Source organism: Oryx dammah, unplaced genomic scaffold (assembly GCF_014754425.2).
Source record: "Oryx dammah isolate SB20612 unplaced genomic scaffold, SCBI_Odam_1.1 HiC_scaffold_11050, whole genome shotgun sequence".
Taxonomy (NCBI): Eukaryota; Metazoa; Chordata; class Mammalia; order Artiodactyla; family Bovidae; genus Oryx; species Oryx dammah.
Window position 1 is genome coordinate 11,541,102 of NW_024080444.1, and position 26,192 is coordinate 11,567,293.

Genomic DNA, 26,192 nt, shown 5'->3' on the forward strand with positions numbered 1-26,192 from the left:
AACAGTCAAGTGAAAAAGGTAACAAAGTCATCATCCATATAGTATAAAACCTTAAGGTTTTATTTGATGATGTGAATGCCTTTACAAATTCTGAGTTGTCATAAAATTTTAGAGAAGGAGAAGTTAATTTTTTTCCCCTAAAGAAATGAAGATGGAGTCTAGTTAATATTGGAATCTCTAAAAATTTCTCTGATATCTTATATACGTCATTTTGGCATATCTTTCCTATAATACTATATTCTAAAATTTATCTGAATTCTGGAAATTGTTACATTTTGTTAGATATTACTGATATTCACTAGGCAAACATACTTCTTTTGTGTGCATTATTCTCTCAGGTCAGCTTCAATAACTCCCATTAATCCCTTTGCAATAAAAACAATTCTATTTGGAAATGTTCTGAATCTTTTGTACTTCCATCTCTATGTAAAATATCCTAAGGAAGGAAGATAACTTATTTCCCTTCTGCTCAAGTGTCTAAAAAAGGAAGACTATTTTATTTCTGGAGGTACAACTGGATCTCTATAACCATGTTAGATGCTATTCCCTTTGTCTGACAGCATTCTGTGCACTGCTCCATAATTAATCACTTATCACATTGTCCTACACGTACCTGAGTGCTGGAACTGCCTAATGCTGAGTACACGTACCTGAGTGCTGGAACTGCCTAATGCTGAGAGATTATTATATTTTAATGATTATTTTGTACTGTTATAGAGCCATCATTAAAATTTAAATTAAATAAAATTGCAAATAAATTACATTTAAATATAGACAATAAATACTCAAAAGGCATCACTTCCTAATTATATTACATTATTTATTTATTTATACATTTTTACTACTATATGTGCTTTTGAGGTTATATCTGAGTGATGGAAAGGGTTTGCTACTCATCTCTCAACTCTGCATTGGGTGATCTCAGATTGCTACTTTGAAATTGGCCACAGATACATGGTATTTAAACCATGCATATTAGCAAAAATTACAAACAAATCAGATATTTTTTTCTCTAAGAACTGTTGTAAAACATTTACCAGCACACCACTGCTTTCTTTCCTTCCCTTCTCTACCCTAATCCCCTTACGGAGCTATCAGTCTTGTGTTCAAGTAGCCAAAGCTGCTGGGAAAAGTCATTTGACAAGGTAGATGGCTTGCATTATAAATTCATAAACACAAATTTCAAATAGGCTTTTTATCACTACTATCACTTTTTTTTTTTTTTTTTAAAGATTTATTTATTTATTTTGGTGGCTGTGCTGGATCTTCGTTGCAGTGCTTAGTTGCCCTGTGGCATGTGGGATCTTCCTGAACCGGGAATCGAACCAGTGTCCCCTGCATTGCAAGGCGGACTCCTAACCACTGGACCAGCAGGGAAGCCCTCTACTATCACTTTTATGACATTTCTCTGTTCAACTAATTTTCCCAAGTCCCACAACTATGTCAAATCTCCGATATTCTTAAAGTTCCTTCTTCTCTTCTGTCTTACACCTCAGCTACATTTCTCTCTATTATCAAAAACGACTTCATATTTTTCTTAGGGAAAAAAAAAAAGCTTCTCTAAGCAGAACTCCCCCAGTATCATGCTAATAAACCTTATACATGTGCACTCATTCTTTCTTCCTTCCCACCTATTACAATAAATAAGGTATAAATCTGTTAAAGTTATTTCTTTGATATGTACTTACCTCTACCCTATGGGGAATTTTACCCTATTTATTACTTATCTTCTAACCACAAGTTTTAAAGTTCTTCCCATCTTAAATATAAAAATCTCCTTATCCCTCTTCTCTCTCCAGCCACAGCCTATCTGGCTTCTTTTTAAGAGTTCATATAGCCAATTTCATTTCCTCACCTTCCATTTACTCCTTTATTCACTCCAATCTGGCTTCTGTTCCATCATTCTCTAGAAACCACTCTTGCTAAGTCAAGGAATGTTGCCAAAACCAAATTCCTTGTTCATTTTATTTGCCATTTTTCAGAAGCATCCAACAGTGTTAATCACTCTCTCCTTGATACTTTCTTCCTTTAGTTTTTCTGATTTTCATCCCATTTCTTTGGCTACTTTGCCAGTCTTCTTTACAGGCTCAATCCCCTTTAGCTGGTGATAATTGTTAGAATTCTTCAAGACTTAACTATGGGACCTCTTCTTTTCTTATCTATACTTTCTTTCAGTCTAGATACAAACGACTCTGATATCTCTAGCTCTAGAGCAGATCTCTAAGCTTCAGACATAATCCTCCATAGTCAAGTCAATTTACCCACATAATGTGGATGTCTCAAAAGTGCCTCAAACAACGTAGCAAACCAAATTCATGAGTCCCCATAACGTCTTCCCCTAAAAGATTCTCCTAAAGCATTCCCTATCTGAGTACACTGCACTAAAGATCCCCTATTCCCACAAGCCCCAGAAACTCATTCTTTACATAACCTCCCCACCAACCCCTGTTATTCAATCTGTCACCATCTTCCCTTGATTTTCCCTTCTAAATATTTCTCTAATTTGCCCATTTTTCTTATGATTAACCCATTCAACTGCAATTCCTAGAGGAACTATTGAAATGATCTTACTCTCTAGGTGACCCACATTTCCATTTTCTCTTTCAGCCCTCAAATTAGTTTTCTACTCTGTTGTCATAGGAATCTTCTATGTATTAAGCCCTTGCTTTAATACTCTTACATAGGGCTTCACTGGTGGCTCAGTGGTAAAGAATCCAACTGCCAATGTAGGAGACACAGGTTTGATCCCTGGGTTGGCAAGATAACCTGGAGAAGGAAAGGGCAACCCACTCCAATACTCTTGCATGGGAAATCCCATGGACAGAGGAGCCTGGCAGGCTGTAATCCACAAAGCTGCAAAGAGTTGGACACAACTTAGCAACTGAGCACACAGGCAATACTCTTACATAGTTTCCTAGTGTTCTTAACCTTATCAACATGCCTCTAGGTTCTATATGGTCCAGCCCTTGCCTCATCACCTACTAACTCTTTGAGCTCTAACCATACTGACTGTCTTCATCCTCCCCATGTTTCTTTCTGCTGCAAAGCCTCTTCCATGAGCCTCTACTCTCCATCACTTACCTCTCTTCACCCAATAAATTCTACTCATTTTTCAGATCTCAAAAGTCACATTCCTTTCCTTTTCAGGGCAATTATATATTTGTAAAAGACTCTTGATGAAGGTGAAAGAGGAGAGTGAAAAACCTGGCTTAAAACTCAACATTCAAAAAACTAAGATCATGGCATCCAGTCCCATCACTTCATGGCAAACAGATGTGGTAACAATGGAAAACACTGATAAGACTTTATTTTCTTGGGCTCCAAAATCACTGCAGATGGTGACTGTAGCCATGAAATTAAAAGATGTTCACTCCTTGAAAAAAAACCTATGACAAACCTACACAGTGTGTTAAAAAGAAGAGACATTATTTTACTGACAAAGATCCGTATAGTCAAAGCTATAGTTTTTCTAGTAGTCAAGTATGGATTGAGAGCTGGACCATAAACAAGGTTGAGTGCTGAAGAACTGGTGCTTTTGAATTATGGTGTTGGAAAGGACTCTTGAGAGTCCCCTGGACTGCAAGATCAAACCAGTCAATCTTAAAGGAAATCAATCCTGAATATTCATTGGAGGGACTGACGCTGAGGCTGAAGCTCTAATACTTTAACCACCTGATGCGAAGAGCCGACCCACTGGAAAAGACCCTGATGCTAGGAAAGACTGAAGGCAGGAGGAGGAGGGGACAACAGAGGATGAGATGGTTGGATGGAATCACCGATTCAATGAACATGAATTTGAGCAAGCTCTAGGAGATGGTGAAGGACAGGGAAGCCTGGCGTGTTGCAGTCCATGGGGTTGCAAAGAGTTGGACATGACTTAGCAACTGAACAAAATATATAAAATTTAACAAAAGTCTGGATAGAATACAGGAGAGCCTCAGGAAGTTTAGGGAAAAACTGAAAGGTTTAAAAATACAATCAGAATACAAATATTTCCTACTTTACCTTCTTCTGTCAAAAACTTTAGCTAAACCAAGAGCCCTACTAAATCTGGATTACAATTTACATAAACACCAGTGCTACTTGATTTAACAAGGCTTTGAAAGCTTATCTGGAAATCCAAAGAGGAGTTTAAGATAACAAAATACAAAAAGTTTTTCCACTTTGATTCCTAGAATAAAGGACAGACATACATCCTTTGCTATACTATAAGAATGTATAGTTTCTTGAATATGATGAATCTGCTTTGGTGTCATCTGCGATGGGAACTAGCTAGATTTTGTTAGAAACACTAAAAATTTTTCAAAAGTCACAAAGTTATTAACTCCTGAAGCATGAAAACATTATTCTTGATGCTTTTGTTACACTGAAACGTTAAGTGTTAGTCACTCATGGACTGTAGCCCACCAGACTCCTCTTGTCCATGGAATTCTCCAGGCAAGAATATTGGAGTGGGAAGCCATTCCCTTCTCCAGGGAATCTTTCTCACGATCTGGATTGAACCCAGGCCTCCTGCATTGCAGGCATATTCTTTACCATCTCAGTCACCAGAGAAGCCCTGAACCTTTAAGGTAGCCTAAAATTCAGGCTCTAAAAGCTTCTGAAGTTAAGTCTTATCTTACATACTATTTTTGTACCATAACATGAAATCTACATCTTATTATTACAATTGGAATAGACCACTGTAAACTCTAGTATCTGCTTAGCTGTGTAGGAGTCTAGTGATATGAGGTATATACCTCCGTTGCTATGTTAAGTGGCCTTGGCCCTGGTCTACTGTTCACAAATTCAACAGGGTCTCCTTTAAACACTTTTCATTCTCTAGCTCTCTTCCTTTTGCAGACCTAGGATTTCAAGGAGCAGATGAAGAATGAAACAGAAAAACCTTATCCATTTCCTTTACTTTCTGTATCCCAATACCAAAACCACAATGCCCAATCAGGATCTGGCATAACAAAGGCTAAGTATCTAATACATACACATGCACAAGGAGATGCACAAACACACAGATACAGGTACACCTGTAGACACAAAGGCCTGTTCTCACAGACACAGATGCACCTAATACACACGTACAGACACACAGAGATGTATTTTACATGTATTTTTTTAAGTCTGGGAAAGAAGAACACAGGTATTATTTTATGTATTATACTAGTCAGAGAAGCATACTCTACTGGATATTTCTAGGAACAAAGCAGCTTATTTCATTTGGTAAAGAATAAATTATTCACCTGTTCTTCCATCAATCCCAAAAACTTTAACATAAAGTAGAGTTCCTTGATTATTTTTCAGAAATAAGCAATCAGAGAAAATTTGGAAAACATCAGGGAATTAAATTACATTAAGAAGGCAAGCTAATCAGGCATGATTTGCTTCAGTACAGTGATAAATTATTTATCTAATATTAAAAGGTCATGGTACCAAAGACAAACAAAAAAAAGATAAATTAGGTTACTTCAAAATTTAAATTCTTGTGCTGCAAATAATACTTTCAAGAAAGTGAAAAAAAATCCACAGAATAGGAAAAATATTTGCAAATCATATATATGAGAACCTACATCAGGAGACTTGTATTCATAATATATAAAGAACCTTTATAACTCAATAATTAATACTGAATTGTACAATTAAAACAAGTAAACTTTATGTTATATGAATTATATCTCAATAAAGCTGTTTTAAAATACCATGGAATCTTATAATGAATGTTTAGTATCTATACAGTTTTAAAAGTAAATGAAAAATGAAGCAGAATTTTGCAGATGCATTTATATTCTGGTAAAGATAATCAAAGAAATACAATTACTACACATTCACTGGTCTTAGGACACTAGATTAAATAGGCAGGAAAAAGAATAAATAGATGATGCAATCCCTGACCTCAAAGAAACCATAATCTATAATGTGCCAAGACTTTTACAATATCATGTCTCCATAATGTTCCACCATAGCTTAAGCCTAGAGTTGGCTTCATATTTAAAAATTCATTTTCAATGGCTCAAAGCTTCTCTGTTCTTCAACTATATCCCCTTCAATTCCTTCAGTTTCTGCTGACAACATCTAAGACACTCACTATGTTCTACTATGGTCTTGCTATAGCAGATATTCAACAAATAGTTGTTAAATGAATAAATGAATGAACAAATGAATGAGTAAGTTATTATCCTAAGAGGTGTTTGTCTGGATTTTAATAAAGATCAAGGCCTTACTGGAACACAGAAACATTTTTGTTTTTTCTTTAGATGTTGGAATCTTTAAGATAACTTCAGTGAGTTCCTGAAATCGTTCCCTATGGCTGGCCTACACCCTTAGATTTAGTAGACATTAAGGACTAATAGGCTAAGGACTAATAGGACTAAGGACTAATAGACATTTGAAAACAAGACAAGAATACCTAAAACCAAAGAGGGAAACATAGAAACTGATAACCTGCAAACTGGGTATTTAACACGAGGGCAGTCATAAAAAGAGGGACAAAAGCCAGTTACTGAGAGAAGGATTTCTAGGAATAAAGAGAATTTTAACCAGATTCATGACATATTCAAACTTATAATCAGGTAGGGATATATAATATGTAAAACAAATGTTTAGTCTTCAAACTTCAAAAAAAAAAAAATCAAAACATCCTTACAGTAGTCATATATAGCTTCAAAAGGAGTAGAAGTCTTATAGCCATTAAAGCTGGGCCTTAGGAGCAGCATTTCGAAAAATCATATTAGGCATGACTGTCAGAATTCAAGATACAGAAGAATAATTCGGAGTCTGTGGATCACATGTCTAAGAATCTGCTGGATGTGTTATAAGATGAATAAGGCCTAAGGAGCTAATGTAAAACCTGACAATAACTGATAACACTGTATTATATAACAGAAACCTGCTAAAGGAGTAGAATGTAAGTTCTTACAATAAATGAATAAAGAAATATTTATGTGAGGTGATAGATACATTAATAAAGAGGGAACAGTTTTACAATATATAGGTAGATGTACACTTTAAATACGTTATAATTTTATGTCAAGCGTACAAAAATAAACTCAAAATGGATTTTGAATTAAAAGTCTAAATGAATTAAGTCTAAATGTAAGACTGCATACTATAAAATTCCTCAAGGAAAACACAGGCAAAAAACACCCTGACATAAATCATAACAGTATATATTTTTTGGTATTCATCTCTTAAAGCGAAGAAAATAAAAGAAAAAACAAATAAATGGGACCTAATTAAACTTAAAAGTTTTTGCATACCAAAGGAAACCATCAACAAGATGAAAAGACAACCTACTGAATGGGATAAAATATTTGCAAATGAAATGAATGATAAAGGATTTAGTTCAGTTCACTCAGTCATGTCCGACTCTACAACCCCATGGACTGCAGCACGCCAAGCTTCCCTGTCCATCACCAACTCCCGGAGCTTGCTCAAACTCACGTCCATCGAGTTGGTGATGCCATCCAACCATTTCATCCTCTGTTGTCCCCTTCTCGTCTTGCCTCAATCTTTCCCAGCATCAAGGTCTTTTCCAATGAGTCAGTTCTCAACTTACATAACTCAACATCAAAAAACCTAACAACCCAATTAAGAAATGGGCATAAGAACTGAATAGACATTTTCCCAAAGAAAAAATGCAGATGGCCATCAGGCACATGAAAAGATGCTCAATATTGCTAATCATCAGGGAAATGCAAATTAAAACTACAAAGACATGTCACTTTGCACCCACCAGAATGGCTATTAGTAAAAAAAAAATCATACAAATATCAAATGTTGGTGAGGGAGGAATGTAGACTGGTACAACATTGTGAAAAATAGTATGGAGGCATCTCAAAAAATTAAAATTAAAATTAACATATGACACAGCAATTCTACTCTTGGGTATAAATGTAAAAGAAACAAAAATACTGATTTGAAAAGATACTTGCACCCCAATGTTCAAGCAGCACTGTTTACAATTGCCAAGGTACAGAAGCAACCCTGTATCCATTAACAAATGAATGGATTAATAAGATGTGGTATATACACACATACACACACAATGGAATACAACTCAGCCATAAAAAAGAACAAAATTTTGCATTTGCAGCAAAATGGATGGACTGGCAGTGAATTGTGTTAAATGAAGTATGCCAGACAGAGAAAGACAAATAGTGTACAGTATCACTTATATGTAGAATCTAAAGAATACAACAAACTGGTAAACATAACAAAAAAGTAGACTCACAAATATAGAAAATGAACTAGTGGTTTCTGGTGGGGTGAGGGAAAGAAGGAGGAATTCTATAGAGGTAGAAGGGAAAAAGGATTTTTGTGATAACATACAAAATCATTTGTTTGAAACTTCTGAAAATCCTAAAGCACCTATGGAATTAAAAATTTTTTTCATTTAATTTTTAAAAAACACCAAAAAATAAATACAGGCAAACTGGAAAAAAACAAGTAAGTTATACAAAAACTATAACTAGTCATACTTATACAGATTTGCATAAGAAAATTACCTGATAGAGCTATAGATGTCCAGTGGCGTTTGATTCTTTTCTTTGGCTATTCTCATCATATCTAACACTGCCATCCCAAGACATTCTTCCTGTGTTTCATGAGTCACAGGTACTTTTATCCATCCATGTAAAAAATCATGCCGCCACTAAAGTAAAAACAAAATATAGAAGAAAATATTTCTTAAGTTTCACTATCACATTTTAATCTATTATTGTATTTTAATCTATAGCATAATTTTCAGAACATACATTTAACAAGGTCAACTCCTCCCTTGATTTTGAAACACTTTGCCATTAAGTTTTAGTATAAGTTCTTCTGCAAAGATTTAAGTTAGGTTCCCAATTATCAGCCTATTTCACTGATTCTATCTTCAAATTGTATCTTCAACATCAAAATTACCTAAATTAAAATAGGTATTAATCAATTAAATATGTACTGAGTTCCAAATATGCTCAAAGCATTGTACTAAGGACTGTTTTGGCTACAAAGAAATATAAGATGTAGCCACAGCCTCCAAGGAGACTAAAATGTAGCCAGGAAGTGAAACAAGTGGGAAAAAAAAAAAAATTACAATGCCAGACACTGTAGAGTGAGTACCACACAACAGATGATTTAGGAACTTAAAAGAAGTTGAGATTATATCTAGCAGCAGTAATTAGGAAAAGTTTTGCAGAAAAATTGAAATTTCATGTATTCTTTAAATATGAAGAAATTTTAAAAATATATTTATTCATTTATTTATTTGGCTGCACTGGGTCTCTGTTTTGTCACACAGGATCTGTGGCTCAGCTGCTGCAGGGCATGAGGGATCTTAGTTTCCTGACTAGGGATTGAACCCATGTCTCCTGCACTGCAAAAGGTGGACTCTTAACCACTGGATCACTAGAGAAGTCCTGGAAGAAATTTTTGATTAACACAAAACAGGATGCAGAAATAGAAGAAATTACACAAAAAGAAAGCACAAGGCATGTTCAGAGATGCAAAGTAGTTTGGTTGGAGCAGATAATTCATGTAAAGTGAACAGAGTGAATTAAGACTTGGAAAAGCAAGTTGGGGTCAAACTGCAGGTACTCTTCAACAACTGGATCCCAGAAGCAATAGAGAACCATTTTCTTAAATGTATCCATTTCATAAAGTATCTTTTCTTAAAGCATCATGCCTGTTTCACTGGTAGAAGTAGCAATAATACAAGGACTTTAAGAAAATAAAGTGTATTCAAGGAGACTCTTCAAGAGGCTGCAGTAATAGTTCAAATATGAGAGTAAGGCTTTGCTGCATAGAAGAAAAGACACTAAAAGAGTCTGAAAAACCCATTAACTTTATAATTATATGTAAAAGAATTAAGAAAATGGAAAAAAATTCTAAGATTTTGATCTAGACATTTTAGGGACACAGATAAAATCAGACTAAATATGTAATGGGAGCAAGGTTAAAAGTACCAGGATTCTAAAAATAACAATTTTCTTTATAAGAAAGGTAAAAGCCATAATAATGGCTGAAATACCAACCAAGGCTTAAACTAAGAGAAAAGATCATCCATATTTTATACACATATCTCCCTTCTTCCATATGATGACATCTCATGAAATTAAGTTTTACATAAATTTAAAAAATAATTTTATTTTAAAAAATTAATATGCACTTAAAAGTAGGAGAAAGTAGGGAAAACCACTAGACCATTCAGGTATGACCTAAATCAAATCCCTTACGATTATGCAGTGGAAGGGAGAAATAGATTTAAGGGCCTAGATCTGATAGACTGCCTGATGAACTATGGATGGAGATTTGTGACACTGTACAGGAGACAGGGATCAAGACCAACCCCATGGAAAGAAATGCAAAAAAGCAAAATGGCTGTCTGGGGACACCTTACAAATAGCTGTGAAAAGAAGAGAAGCAAAAAGCAAAAGGAAAGATATAAGCATCTGAATGCAGAGTTCCAAAGAATAGCAAGGAGAGATAAGAAAGCCTTCCTCAGTGATCAATGCAAAGAAATAGAGGAAAACAACAGAATGGGAAAGACTAGAGATCTCTTCAAGAAAATTAGAGATACCAAGGGAACAGTTCATGCAAAGATAGGCTTGATAAAGGACAGAAATGGTATGGACCTAACAGAAGGAGAAGATATTAAGAAGAGGTAGCAATAATACCCAGAAGAACTGTACAAAAAAGATCTTCATGACCCGGATAATCAAGATGGTGTGATCACTCATCTAGAGCCAGACATCCTGGAATGTGAAGTCAAGTGGGCCTTAGAAAGCATCACTATGAACAAAGCTAATGGAGGTGATGGAATTCCAGTTGAGCTATTTCAAATCCTGGAAGATGATGCTGTGAAAGGGCTGCACTCAATATGCCAGCAAATTTGGAAAACTCAGCAGTAGCCACAGGACTGGAAAAGGTCCGTTTTCATTCCAATCCCAAAAAGAGGCAATGCCAAAGAATGCTCAAACTACCGCACAATTGCACTCATCTCACATGCTAGTAAAGTAATGCTTAAAATTCTCCAAGCCAGACTTCAGCAATACGTGAACCGTGAACTCCCTGATGTTCAAGCTGGTTTTAGAAAAGGCAGAGGAACCAGAGATCAAATTGCCAACATCTGCTGGATCATGGAAAAAGCAAAAGAGTTCCAGAAAAAACATCTATTTCTGCTTTATTGACTATGTCAAAGCCTTTGACTGTGTGGATCACAATAAACTGTGGAAGATTCTGAGAGAGATGGGAATACCAGACCACCTGACCTGCCTCTTGAGAAATCTGTATGCAGGTCAGAAGCAACAATTAGAACTGGACATGGAACAACAGACTGGTTCCACATAGGAAAAGGAGTACGTCAAGGCTGTATATTGTCACCCTGCTTATTTAACTTCTATGCAGAGTACATCATGAGAAACGCTGGGCTGGAAGAAGCACAAGCTGGAATCAAGATTTCCAGGAGAACTATCAATAACCTCAGATAATGCAGATGACACTACCCTTATGGCAGAAAGTAAAGAAGAACTAAAAAGCCTCTTGATGAAAGTGAAAGAGAAGAGTGAAAAAGTTGGCTTAAAGCTCAACATTCAGAAAATGAAGATCATGGCATCTGGTCCCATCACTTCATGAGAAATAGATGGGGAAACAGTGGAAACAGGGTCAGACTTTATTTTGGGGGGCTCCAAAATCACTGCAGATGGTGATTGTAGCCATGAAATTAAAAGACACTTACTTCTTGGAAGGAAAGTTATGACCAACCGAGACAGCATATTCAAAAGCAGAGACATTACTTTGCCAACAAAAGTCCGTCTAGTCAAGGCTATGGTTTTTCCTGTGGTCATGTACGGATGTGAGAGTTGGACTGTGAAGAAAGCTGAGCCCCGAAGAATTGATGCTTTTGAATTGTGGTGTTGGAGAAGACTCTTGAGAGTCCCTTGGACTGCAGGAAGATCCAACCAGTCCACCCTAAAGGAGATCAGTCCTGGGTGTTCTTTCGTAGGAATGATGCTAATGCTGAAACTCTAGTACTTTGCCCACCTCATGCAAAGAGGTGACTCATTGGAAAAGACTCTGATGCTGGGAGGGATTGGGGGCAGGAGGAAAAGGGGATAACAGAGGATGAGATGGCTGGATGGCATCACCGACTTTATGGACGTTGAGTCTGAGTGAACTCCGGGTGTTAGTTATGGACAGGATGGGCTGGCGTGCTGCAATCATCGGATCACAAAGAGTCGGACACGAGTGAGCAACTGACCTGAACTGAAAAGTATATGTGGTAGCTAAGTTTCAAATTAGAAAACATTTTTGTATAAGAAAAGAAATATACTACCTAAAAGGCACAAACCATGAAATAACCAGTAAGCACACACATACACACACCCACCCAAAACAAAGGCCTCAATATTGATAAGGCAAAACTGACTCACAGAAGAATATTTCTTTTTGCTCAATTTCAAATACTAATTTCACCCCACTTCTAAAAATAGGCAAGTAAATCATTCTTGATTTAAAAAGCCACAGATAACCAAAGGCTAGGTAGATTATTTTTAATAGCTTGCTTCCGTTTCATATACTATATGGGACCAGAGTATAATAAATTCTGTTTATGAGTGTATCCTGTGGAACTCATGCCCAAAAGGCAATAAACATATGAAAAAATTAGTGCAGTGCTAACAACAGAATCAACCAAATAACCATTAGGAAAAAGTACAAATGAAAGAGTCCCAAATGCCAAAGCATATAATTTTAAACTAGCCTTCTTAACCATCAATAAAACTGACTCACTTAATTGACTCATTTAATTAGAACTGTGGAAAAGCAGTTTCGCATGTAGGCAGCTGACATTTGAACCAAGCAATTTTATCTACCTCAGCCAGGAAAAAACAAAGAAAGAAAGAAAACAGTTATAGTAAAAAATTAGCTATATTTAGTCTAAAACATGCATGAAGTCTAATCTGATATCAATACAATCTAAGAATAAGTTAACTATTACCTATTTATTTTCTGGGCATGGATTTAGAGAAGTAGAGATATTAAGTAATAGAAAATTGCGTGTGGTAGTGTCCAGACGCAATAGGACTCTATTATGAAATTATTTTGCCATCCTAGATAAGAAAAATCTCTTCTAGAAAGATAAAATTGGAACTCACCTGTCATTTTTCTAGATCAAAAGAACAGGATGTCATAATACTAATATTATGGTAACGTAGCTCAATGAATAGCTTAGGAAAACCTGGCCTATCAATGGGACTTAACTAGCATGCCACCAAATAAACCATATATGCATAACAGATGAAATAATACAATCATAAAAGCAGCAGAAAGTCATAATTTCATAGTACCCTATTCTCAGAAGCTTCTCTCTTTCCTTAATGACTGCTGAAACAAAGGAAGCTATGAAAAAGTTGGTTAACAGTCAAATGGTTTTGACAAGAGTGCCAAGACCATTCAACAGAAAAAGAACAGCCTTTTTAACAAATAGTGCTGAAAAAACTGGATATACACATGCAAAACAATAAAGATGGACTCTTACCTTACAGCATTTAAAAATTACCTCAAAATATAAGACTGTCCTTACATGCAGGTGACATGACACTACATATAGAAAACTCTGAAGACTCCACACAAAATCTACTAGAACTGATAAAAGAATTCAGCAAGGTAGTAGGATATAAGATTAACATACAGAATTTGGTTGCATTTTTACACTAACAATGATATATCAAGGAGCATGTTAAAACAAAATTGCTTTTGAAACAAAATTGTATTTTATTCAAAAAAATAAAATACTTAGGAATAAATATGATCAAGGAGGTAAAAGCATTATATGCTGAAAACTATAAAACATTAATAAAGAAAATTAAAGATTATTCAAAAACATAGAAAGATATCCTATGTACTTAGATTGGAAGAATAAATGTTGTTAAAATGGTCATACTACCCAAAGAAATCTACAGATTTATTTAGCACAATCCCTTCAAATTACCCATGACATTTTTCACAAACTAAAAGGAATCATCTAATTCTTTTGGCCATGCCATGCAACTTTCAGGATCTTAGTTTCCCAATTGGGGATTAATCCCAGGACCTGGCAGTGAAAGCACCAAGTTCTAACCACTGGACTGCCAAGGAATTCCCAGATAATATTCAAATTTATATGAAACCATAAAAGACCCAGAATTACGAAAGTAATCCTAAGGAAAAAGAACAAAGCAAGTGATCCTAAGGAAAAAGAACAAAGCAAGAGGCATAACCCTCCCAGACTTCAGACATTACTACAAAGCTACACTAATAAAAATGGCATGGGACTGGTGCAAAAACAGACATACGAATCAACAGAACAGAATGGAGAGCCCAGAAATAAGTCTACACACCAATGGGCAACTGATCTTCAACAAAGGAGACAAGAATATACATTGGGAAAAAGTCTCCTCAGCCAAGTAGTATTGGGAAAGTTGAATAGCCACATATAAATCAACATTAGAACACACGCTCATACCATACACAAATATAAACTCAAAATGGTTTAACAACTTCAATATAAGACATGACACCATAAAACTCCTAGAAGAAAACATAAGCAAAACATTCTGACATAAATCCTACCTATGGTCAGTCTGTCAAGGCAATAGAAGTAAAAAAGTAAAAATAAATAAATGGGACCTAATCAAACTTACAAGCTTTTACATAGTAAAGCAAAATGCAAACAAAACAAAAAGACAACCTATATAATGGGAGAAAATACCTGCAAATGATGCAACTAACAGGCTTAATTTCCAAAATATACACATAGCTCGTACAATTAAATAACAAAACAACAAATAAACCAACTGAAAAATGAGCAGAAGAGCTAGACATTTCCCAAAGAAGACATACAGATAGGCAACAGGACACGAACAGACGCTCCACATCACTCATTGCTGGGCTTCCCTAGTGGCTCAGATGGTAAAGAATCCGCCTGCAATGCAGGAGACTCAGGTTTGATCCCTTGGTCGGGAAGACTTCCTGGAGAAGGGAATGGCTACCCACTCCAATATTCTCGTCTGGAAAACTCCATGGACAGAGGAACAATGCAAAACAAAAATACACTGAGATCTCACTTCACATTGGTGAGCATGGCTATCATTAAAAAGTAATAACAAATAACAAATGCTACAAATAATAAATGCTAGAGAGTATGGAGAAAAGGGGACCCTCCTACACTGTTGGAGGGAATGGAATATAAGTTGGTACTGCTACTATGGAAAACAGTATGGAGGTTCCTCAAAAAAAAAAACTAAAAACAGAGTTACCATACGATCCAGCAATCTCACCTCTGGGCATATATCTGAAAAAAACTGTAATTCAGAAAAGATAAAGGTACCCCAATGTTCACAGCAACCTATTTACAAGAGTCAAGACATAGAGACAACCTAAATCTCCCCTGACAGATGAATGGATAAAGAAGGTATGCTACGTATATACAATGGAATACTACTCAGCCATAAAAAGGAATGAAACAATGCCATTTGCAGCAACATGGATGGATCTGGAGATTATCACAGAAGTGAAGTAAGTCAGAAACAGAAAGACAAATACCATGTGATATCCCTTGTAAGTGGAATCTAAAATATGAACTTATCTATGGAACAGAAACAGACTCAGGCATGCAGAACAGACATGTGATTGCCACGGGGTGGGGGAACGGACTGGGAATTTCAGGTTAGTAGATGTAAACTAGAGAATGGATAAATAACAAGGTTCTACTGTATAGCACAGGGAACTATATTCAATATCCTATGATAATCTGTAATTGAAAAGAATATGAAAAGTGTGCGTGTGTGCATGCTAGGTCTCTTCAGTTGTATCCGACGCTTTGTGACCCTATGGAGTAGCCCACCAGGCGCCCCCATCCATGGGGTTCTCCAGGCAAGAATACTGGAGTGGGTTGCTGTGCCCTCCTCCAGGAGATCTTCCCAACCCAGGAGTCAAACCTGCATCTCTTGTGTCTCCTACATGGTAAAGCAGGTGGGTTCTTTACCACTAGTACCATCTGGGAAGCTATGAAAGAGTGTATATATGGATATATGAATCACTTTGCTGTACAGCAGAAATTAGCACAACACTGTAAATTAACTATAATTAAAAAAAAAACCTGAAAACAGATCAAAGATCTAAATATAAGAGCTAAAACCATAAAATATTTATAAAAAATAAAGAGGGAAAGCTTCACAACGATAGATTTGACAATTATTTCTTGCATTTGACACTAAAAGTATAGATAACAGAAGGAAAAAATAGACAAATTGCACTACATCAAAATTTAAAATGTTCGTGCATCACAGGACATAGTCACAGTGAAAAGGCACCTCACAGACGGGAGAAAATAACTGCAAATCATATATATAATAAGGGGTTAGTAGCCAGAACCAGACAACAACAACAACAACAACAAAAAAAAAACCCTAAATAACCTGATTAAAGAAATGGGCAAAGGACTTGAACAGAAATTTCCCCAAAGAAAATATACAAGAGGCCAATAAGCTTACAAAAATGCTCTACATAATTAATCATTAAAGAAATGCGAATCAAAATCACAACATGATATCACTTTACACCTATCAGAATGGCCATTATCAAAAAGTGTTGGTGAGGAACACTTGTGTGCCACTGGCAGTAAGGTAAAAAAGGTGCGGGCTGCTATGGAAAACAGTATAGTAGTTCCTAAAAACATTAAAAACAATTACCATATGATCTAGTAGTCTCACTTCTGGATATATATCCAAAAGAATTAAAATTAAGGTCTCAGAGATATCTGTGCATTCATGTTCATTACAGTATTACTCATAAGTACCAAAAAGCAGAAGCAAAGCAACTCTCCAAGCAGAGACATGAGCAAACAAAATGTGGTATATACAACAGAATATTACTCAGCCTTAAAAGGAAGGGAATCCTGACACATTCCAAACACAGATGAGTTTTGAAGACATTATGATAAGAGAAATGAGCCTGTCACAAAAAAGTAAATGCTGTATAGTTCCACTTAACTGAGCTCAACTGGAATAAGCAAATGAATAAAGACAGAGTAGAAAGGTGGCTGCCAGAGGTCAGGAGGAGAAGGAAACAAAGAGGTACTTTTTAATGGGTAAAAAGTTTCAATTTGGGAAGATGAAAAATGTTCTGGAGATGGATGGAGGCAAAGGCTGCACAATATGAATTCCCTGAATTAAAGCACTGCTTTGATCACTAAAAAATGGCTAAAATAATGAACTTTATTAAGTATATTATATCCCTTCACACATAAAAATGTCAGTTGCTCTATATAGCAAAAAAGAAATATTCTTTAATCTGTTGCTCATAAACAACTATATCTACTACACATCTTAGAAATGTGAGCTATGAGGATCTGTGAGATTACTTCCCATGATATTAGCAAATCTGATTTAGAACTTGACTGGATACCTTGGGAATATCAAGAGCATATCTTTACATAAAAGCACTAATTTCTTTCTTTACTAACTACTCCTCATTCTTGCAGCACATAGACTCAAAAGTAATTTAATGACAAAATATTTTAATTACTGTTTAAATCAAGGTTATAAACAAGACAGCATTTTAAAATGTTCCAAAACACCACAAAAATCATACAGTATTAATAAATAAGTAACTGGAACACAGTTTTTAGGCTAAGTATCAACAACTAGCTCCCCTCCTATGAGGGGCTACACATACTACTGTATATGGATAGTTCACTTTTTATGAAGTTACTTACTTTCTTTACATTTTGCTACCCACTAATAAAAGTCTGAAACTGTTTAGGAATTTCTTTAAAATACCTCTAAATAAATTTCACTGTCCTATATTACAGCCACTTAGGTCTACAGGAATCATGCTGTAAAACTCAGTCTAAACTTTGTGAATTCTTAAAATCATTTAAAGCACTAAAGTAAAAAAGAAAATTCAAAAGGGCCAATTCTAGGAATCTTTATAAATTAGAGTCTATTATCCATAAGCGATGGGCTTCCTAGGTGGCATCAGTGGTAAAGAATCTGCTTGCCAATGCAGGAGACACAAGAGATGCCAGTTTGATCCCTGGGTCAGGAAGATCCCCTGGAGTAGGAAATGGCAGCCCCCTCCAGTATTCTTGCCTAGGAAACTCCATTGACAGAGGAGCCTGGCAGGCTATAGTCCATTGGGTCGCAGCAAAGAGTCGGTACAACTTGGCACACATGCACATACATCCAAAAGCTAAGGGATTAACATTAGTGATAAAAGACTCAATTCTGTCACCTCTCTGCACCTGCTATGCACACAGAGCATCAATTTTCCCATATGCAAATAATTTCCAGATTAAGAAATATACTATACAGCAAGATATTTATAATTTAACACATGTACAATGAAGATAATATAATCATACCTGAGCAAAAAGGTAAGACATGACAAAGTCATCAAGAAGAGGAGCTTCAGCACCTCGAGCTATTCCATGTCGATAGGTTCTGTTGCTGCCATTACAATACCAGTAAGGAAAGTAAAATCTACGAGACAGTTAAAATACTCAGTCAGCCTCCAAACAGTTCTAAAACAGATATACTGTGTATATATAACCAGTTGCAGTCTACCAAAAGGTATTATCCCATAATCAGAGAACACAACTAAGAGTGTTAAATATAAAATGAGGATAAAAGAAAATACGGATAAAACCACAGTAGTAATATAGGCAGAAAATATAAGAAACATAAGTTTAAAATTCATAATCTGCCTTCTTCAATGCACAGAACATAAAAGCAATAACAGAAAATAGAGGAATGTAGAAATAAAACATTAACAAAAAAATTTTAATGTAATTCTAGCAATATCAATGGAAGAATGTGAAAATGTTAAATTTGGTGTGAAAACAATTGTGTCTTCTTTTTAAAAATGGAGATTACATTAAAAAGAATGAAATAATACCACTGGAAACCATTGCTTCTTCTTTTAAGAAATGGCAATTACATTAAAAAGAACGAAATAATACCACTGGCAGCTACATGGATGTACCCGGAGATTATCTTATTAAGCAAAGTCATAAAAAAAGAGAAAGACAAATACCACATGATGTCACTTATATGTGGACTCTAAAATAAGACACAAATGAACTTATCTATGAAATAGAAACAGACTCACAGACATAGATAACAGACTTGTGGTTGCCAAAGGGGTAGGGAGTGGGGGAAGGTTGGCTCGAGAGTTTCCAGTTAGCAGATGCAAACTATTACATATAGAATGGATAAACAACAAGGTCCTACTTATAGCACAGGGATATTCAATATCCTGTAATAAGCCACAATGGAAAAGAATATGAAAAACAATATACATAAATATGTATAACTTAATCATTTTGCTGAACACCAAAACTAGCATAACACTGTAAATCAACTATAAAATGGATGTAACAAACTTGTCCTTCAAAGAAACAAAAAAACTTCTATACTGCTTTCACAGCTCTATTGAGACATACTTCATTAAAAGTTAAATGTTTTTAGTATATTCAAAGCATTGTACAAATATCACTAAAACCTAACTTTAGAACGTATTTATCTTCCATAAAAGAAATTCCATTCTCACTGGCAGTCACACCCAAGCCACCCATATCTACTTTCCAGCCCTAAGTTACTATTACTCTCTCTATAAATTTATCTATTCTAGACATTTTATTGCCCAGTTAGATTTTCATTGTATGGATGTATCACATTTCGATTAACCATTCATCACTTTATGGACATTTGGTTTGTTTCCACCTTTTTGCTGTTGTGAATAATGCTGCTATTAATAATCATATACAAGTTTTTTTTTTCTCCTGAGGATGTATATTTTCATTTCTCTTGCATATATGCCTGGGTGGCACTGCTGAATCATATGAAATTTTATGTTTATCTTTTTAAGGAGTAGCCAAACTCTCTTTCAAAGCATTTGGATTATCTCATACTTCTAACAAAAATGTAGGAGTGCCCCAATAGGTCACATCCTTGCCAACACTTGGGTGGAAGAATTTAAGCTGAATTTTTCTATGGTACTGCCAACTAAGCATTCATTTTGTTTGCTCAAGAGTCCCATACGGACCTTAAACTGACATTAATCCCCACACAAATGCATGCTCCAGACAGAAATCTGCAGAGTCACAAGCAATTACAAGTTCCTGATACGTTCCCCAACAGCCTTTGTGATCCATAGTCATCGCTGCCTCTCCATGCCCATCCCTATGTGCCTCTTCAGTGGACGCCCGTATGGCTTACCAAAATCCAGCTCTTTTGAAATGAATCTAGCCTTAGTCCAGGAACCCCAAAGCTCTCACCCACAAACCCTAATAAAGGCATGTACTCCAGGGCTGACTCTATCTGCAGTGTGCCTTACCTTTTCCATGTGACACCTTAAGGCATGCTGGTATGTCCTCAAGGACCAGTGAGGAATAAACTTTTCTGCTTCAATTCCTTTTGCAGTTTATTGTTGAAATGTGGCTCATCATCTGATACCCCGTGTCCCACTTAATAAGAGTTAATTTGAAAAATTGATAATCACTGTCCATCTTTTTAATGCTTGCCATTCTAGTGGGTAAATGATATCCCACTGTGGTTCTGATTTTCATTTCTCTAATGAATAATGATGTTGAGTATCTTTTCACATGCTTATTGATCCTTTGAATGTTTTCTTTAGAGAAAGGGCTATTCAAAACTTTGCCCATTTATTTTAACTGGGTTATTTGTCATTATATTGAGCTGTTAGAGTTCTTTATATATTATAGATATAAGGTATCTGTCAGATACATGATTTACAAACATTTTTTTCCATTCTGTGGCTTGTCTTTTCACATTCTTGTCAGTATCCTTTGATGCACAAACATACTTTGATGAATCCCAACTAACCTATTTTGTTGTTGTTGTTACTTAAGCTTTTGGTGCCATATTGAAATACTGCCTACTTTAAGTACACAACAGAAAGGCAATGGCAACCCACTCCAGTACTCTTGCCTAGAAAATCCCATGGATGGCGGAGCCTGGTGGGCTGCAGTCCATGGGGTCTCGAAGTCAGACACAACTGAGAGACTTCACTTTCACTTTTCACTTTCATGCATTGGAGAAGGAAATGGCAACCCACTCCAGTGTTCTTGCCTGGAGAATCCCAGGGACGGGGGACCCTGGTGGGCTGCCGTCTATGGGGTCGCACAGAGTCGGACACGACTGAAGTGACTTAGCAGTAGCAGTTAAGTACACGAAGATACAGTCCTGTTTTCTCCTAAGAATTTTATAGTTTTAGCCACTAAATTAAGGTCTGTGATCCATTTTAAGTTACTTTTTGGTCAGTGGTGTGAGTTGGTGGTCTAAGTTTATTACTCTACATGTGGATATTCAGTTGTCAAAGCATCATTTGTTGAAGACTATTCTTTCCCCATGAATTGTCACGGCACCCTTGCCCAAAGTCTACAACCATAATATGAGAGATTATTTTTGGACTTTCAATTTATTCCATTAATGTATATATCTAACCTAAAGTCAGTACCACAGTCTTAATAACTATGATTGTGGACTAAGTTTTGAAATAAGAAATGTGAATCTTCCTACTTTGCTCTTTCTCAAGACTCTGATTTTTCACAAATTTTATGAATATCTGTCAATTTCTGGAATAAAGACAGAATTTCAGTGGAGATCACACTGAAAATAAAGCTTAATGATGGGAATATTGCCATATGAAATCTTCCTATACACAAACATGAGACAGTTTTCCATTTATTTAGGTGTTTCTCGAATTTCTTTCAATGATATTTTATATTTCTCAGTATACAAATTCTGCAATTCTTTTGTTAGGTTTAAATCAAAGTATTATTTTATGTTACTGTAAATGGAATTTTATTAATTTCACATTTGTACTATAATTCCTAGCATGCTGCTGCTAAGTTGCTTCAGTCGTGTCCGACCGTGCGACCCCATAGACGGCAGCCCACCAGGCTCCCCGGTCCCTGGGATTCTCCAGGCAAGAACACTGGAGTGGGTTGCCATTTCCTTCTCCAATGCATGAAAGTGAAAAGTGAAAGTGAAGACGCTCAGTCGTGTCCAACTCTTCGTGACCCCATGGACTGCAGCCTACCAGGCTCCTCCATCCATGGGATTTTCCAGGCAAGAGTACTGGAGTGGGTTGCCATTGCCTTCTCCAATTCCTAGCATACAGAAATACAACACTTTGAATTTCTATCTTACAACTAGGCTGAGCTCATTTATTAGTTCTAATAGTTTATTAATTTCTTAGGATTTCGCATATACTAGATCCTAATATCTGGGAATAGAGAGTTTTATTTCTTCTTTTCCAATATAGATGCCCTGTATTTCTCTCCCTTGACATATTTCCCTGTCTAGAATCTATTCTACAGTGTTCAGCAGAAGTGCTGAGCGAAGATATTCTTGTCTTGTTTTTGATCTTCAGAAAAAAGCATTAAGCTTTTCACTATCAAGTATTAGATTAGCTTTGGAGTTTTTCACAGATCCTTTATCATACTGAAGAAGTTCCAGTCCATTCCTGTTGTGTTTAGTATTTTGATTAAAATAGAATATTGGATTCTGTCAAAAGTTTTCTTCTATGTTTATTAAGATGATCATATGCTTTGGCTCTTTATTCTAATATGGTACATTATACTGATTTCGAGATGTTAAAGGAATATCCTAGGATAATCTCTACCTGGTCAATATTTAATCCTTTTTATATATAGGTGGATTTGGTTTGCTAGTATTTTCTTGATGATTTTTGCACGTATGTTTATAAAGGACATTGGTCTGTGGCTTTCTTATTTTTTGGACTTCTTTGTCTGGATTTAGTATCAGGGTAATGGTGAACTTACAGAATGAGTTGGGAAGTGTTTCCTCCTTTTCACTTTTTGGGAATAACTAATAGGGGTTTCCCTGGTGGCTCAGATGGTAAAGAATGTGACTGCAATGCAGGAGACCTGGGTTTGATCCTTGGGTCAGGAAAGATCCCCTGGAGAAGGAAATGGCAACCCACTCCAGTATTCCTGCCTGGGGAACCTCATGGACAGAGGAGCCTGGCAGGCTACAATCCATGGAGGGCAAAGAGTTGGACATGACTGAACAACTAACACTTTCACTTCTTTCAGTATCAACATTCCCTTCATGGATCACAGTCTTGTCACAGTGAGGGGACCTGCATAACTCAATGAAGCTATGAGCCATGGCATGCATGGCAACCAAAGAAGGAGGGGTCATAGTGGAGAGTTCTGACAAATGATGGTCCACTGGAAGAGGTAATGGCAACCTACTCAAGTATTCTTGCCTGGAAAGCCCCATGGACAGTATGAGAAAGCAAAAATATATACCAACAGAATATGAGCCAACCCCTACCCAGGTCAGGAGATGCCCAGTGTATTACTTGGAAAGAGTAGAGGGCAATTACTATTAGCTCCAGTAAGAATGAGGTAGCTGGGCCATACAGGAAATGGCACACAGCTGTGGATGTGTCTCATGGTGAAAGTAAAGTCCGATGCTGTAAAGAACAACACTGCATATGAATCTGGAATGTTAGGTTCATGAATCAAAGTGAATTAGACATAATAAAACAGGAGATGGCAAGACTGAACAAGTACATCTTAGGAGTCAAAATCTGTGAATTAAAATGGACAGTCATGGATGAATTTAACTCAGATGACCATTATATCTATTGTGGGAAAGAATTCGTTAGAAGAAATGAAGTAGTGCTCATAATCAACAAGAGTCCAAAATGCAGTACCTGGGTGCAATCTTCAAAGCAACAGCATGATCTTTGTTTGTTTCCAAAGCAACCCATTCAACATCACTATAATCCAAGTGTATGTCCTAACCACTGATGTGGAAACTGATCATTTCTATGAAGACCTACAACACCTTCTAGAACTAACACACAAAAAAGATGTCCTTTTCATCACAGGAGGTTGGAATGCAAAAGTAGGAAGTCAGGAGATACCTGAAATAACAGGCAAGTTTGGCCTTACAGTACAAAATGAAGCAGGGCAAAGGCTACCACAGTTTTGTCAAGAGAACACAGTGATCATTAGCAAACACCCTCTTTCAACAACCCAAGTGATGACTCTACACATGGACATCACCAGAGTGTCACTATCGAAACTGGAGTGATTATGTTCTTTACAATTAAAGATGGGGAAGCTCTATACAGCCAGTTAAAAAAAAAAAAAAAGACCTGGCACTGACTGTGGATCAGACCATGAACTTCTTACTGTAAAACTTAGGCTTAAATTGAAAAAAAATAGGGAAAATTAGTAGGCCATTCACGTATGACCTAAATCACATCTGTTATGATTATACAGTGGAGGTGACGAATAGATTCAAGGGAGCACATCTGGTAGAGTATGTGAAGAACTACAGGCAGAGGTTTGTAACACTGTATAGGAGGCAGTGACCAAAACCATAAAGGGAACATTTCATGTGAGAATGGGCACAATATAGAACAGAAACAATAAGGACCTAACAGAAGTAGAAGAGATTAAGAAGAAATGGCAAGAATACACAGAAGAACTATACAACAAAGGTCTTAATGAGCCAGAAAACCATGATGGTGTGGTCACTCACCTAGAGCTAGACATCCTGGAGTGGGAAGTCAAGTGGGCCTTAGGAAGCATTACTATGAACAAAGCTAGTGGAGGTGACAAAATTCCAGCTAAGCTATTTAAAATCCTAAAAGATGATGCTATTAAAGTGCTATACTAAACATGTCAACAAATTTGGAAAACTTGGCCGTGTCCACAGGACTGGAAAAGTTCAGTTTTCATTCTAATGACAAAGAAGGGCAATGCCAAAGAAAGTTCCAACTATCATACAATTCCATTCATTTCACATGCTAGCAAGATTATGCTCAAAATCCTTCAACCCAGGCTTTAGGAGTACGTGAGCTGAGAGTTTCCAGCTGTACAAGTTGGGTCTAGAAAAGGCAGAGGAACCAGAGATCAAACTGCCAACATTCGCTGGACTATCAAGAAAGCAAGGGAGTTTCAGCAAAGCATCTACTTCTGCTGCACTAACTATGCTAAAGCCTTTGACTGTGTGGATCACAACTGTGGAAAGTGCTTAAACAGAAAGGATTAGCAGACCATCTTATCTGGCTCCCGAGAATTCTGTCTGTGGGTCAAGAAGCAACAGTCAGATCTGGACATAGAACAAGTGACTGGTTCAAAACCAGAAAAGGAGTATGACAAGGCTGTATATTGTCATCCTGCTTTGTAAACTTCTATGCAGAGTACATTATGTGAAATGCTGGGCTGGATGAATCACAGCTGGAATCAAGATTGCTGGGAGAAATATCAACAATCTCAGATATGCAGATAATACCACTCTAATGGCAGAAAGTGAAGAGGAAGTAAAGAGCCTCTTGATGAAGGTGAAAGAAGAGAGTGAAAAACCTGACTTGAAACTCAACATACAAAATACTAAGGTCATGGCACCTGGTCCCATCACTTCATGGCAAATACAAGAAGAAAAAGTATAAACAGTGACAAATTTTATTTTCTTGGGCTCCAAAATCACTGCGAACGATGACTGCTGCCATGAAATTAAAAGACGCTTGCTCCTTGAAATGAAAGCTATGGCAAACCTAGAGAGCATATTAAAAAGCAAAGACATCACTTTGCCAACAAAGATCTGCATGTCAAAGCTATGGTTTTTCCAGTAGTCATGTAAGGATACGAGAGGCAGACCATAAAGAAGGCTGGGTACAGAAGAACTGATGCTTTTGAATTGTGGTGCTGGAGAAGACTCTTGAGAGTCCCCTGGACTGCAAGAAGATCAAACCAGTAAATCCTAAAGGAAATCAACCCCAAATATTCACTGGAAGGAATGCTGCTGAAGCTGAAGCTTAATACTTTGGCCATGCGATGTGAAAAGCTGACTCACTGGAAAAGACCCTGATTTGGGGAAAGATTGAAGGCAAAAGGAGAAATGGACAGCAGAGGATAAGATGATTAGATAGCATCACTGACTCAATGGACTTGAACCTGAGCCATCTCTGGGAAATAGAGGAGGGCAGAGGAGCCTGGCAAGCTACAGTCTACGAGGTCACAAAGTTGGACAAGATTTACCAACTGAACAACAACAAAGTATCAACATATCCTTAAAAGTTTAATAGAATTCACCAGTAAAGCCACCTGGATCTGGGCTCTCCTTGTGCAAAGTTTTTTGTTTTGTCTGTTTTTAATTACTAATTGAATTCTA

The 26,192-nt window shown here is 36.5% G+C and overlaps 1 protein-coding gene across 2 annotated transcripts in view; it reads right to left on the minus strand.

The window, feature by feature from the left end:
- The window catches only part of LOC120860228 (tyrosine-protein kinase JAK2-like), a 119,062-nt gene that overhangs the window by 39,078 nt on the left and 53,792 nt on the right, over nt 1–26,192 (minus strand). For both annotated transcript variants that reach the window (XM_040236013.1, XM_040236012.1), the window contains exons 5-6: nt 18,374–18,491; nt 8,496–8,641 (exon numbers count right to left, since the gene is read on the minus strand). Coding sequence is in view for 1 of the 2 variants with exons in the window: in XM_040236012.1 (XP_040091946.1) it covers nt 8,496–8,641; nt 18,374–18,491 (264 nt within the window). In the remaining variant the exon portion in view is untranslated. The remainder of the gene's footprint in view (nt 1–8,495; nt 8,642–18,373; nt 18,492–26,192) is intronic.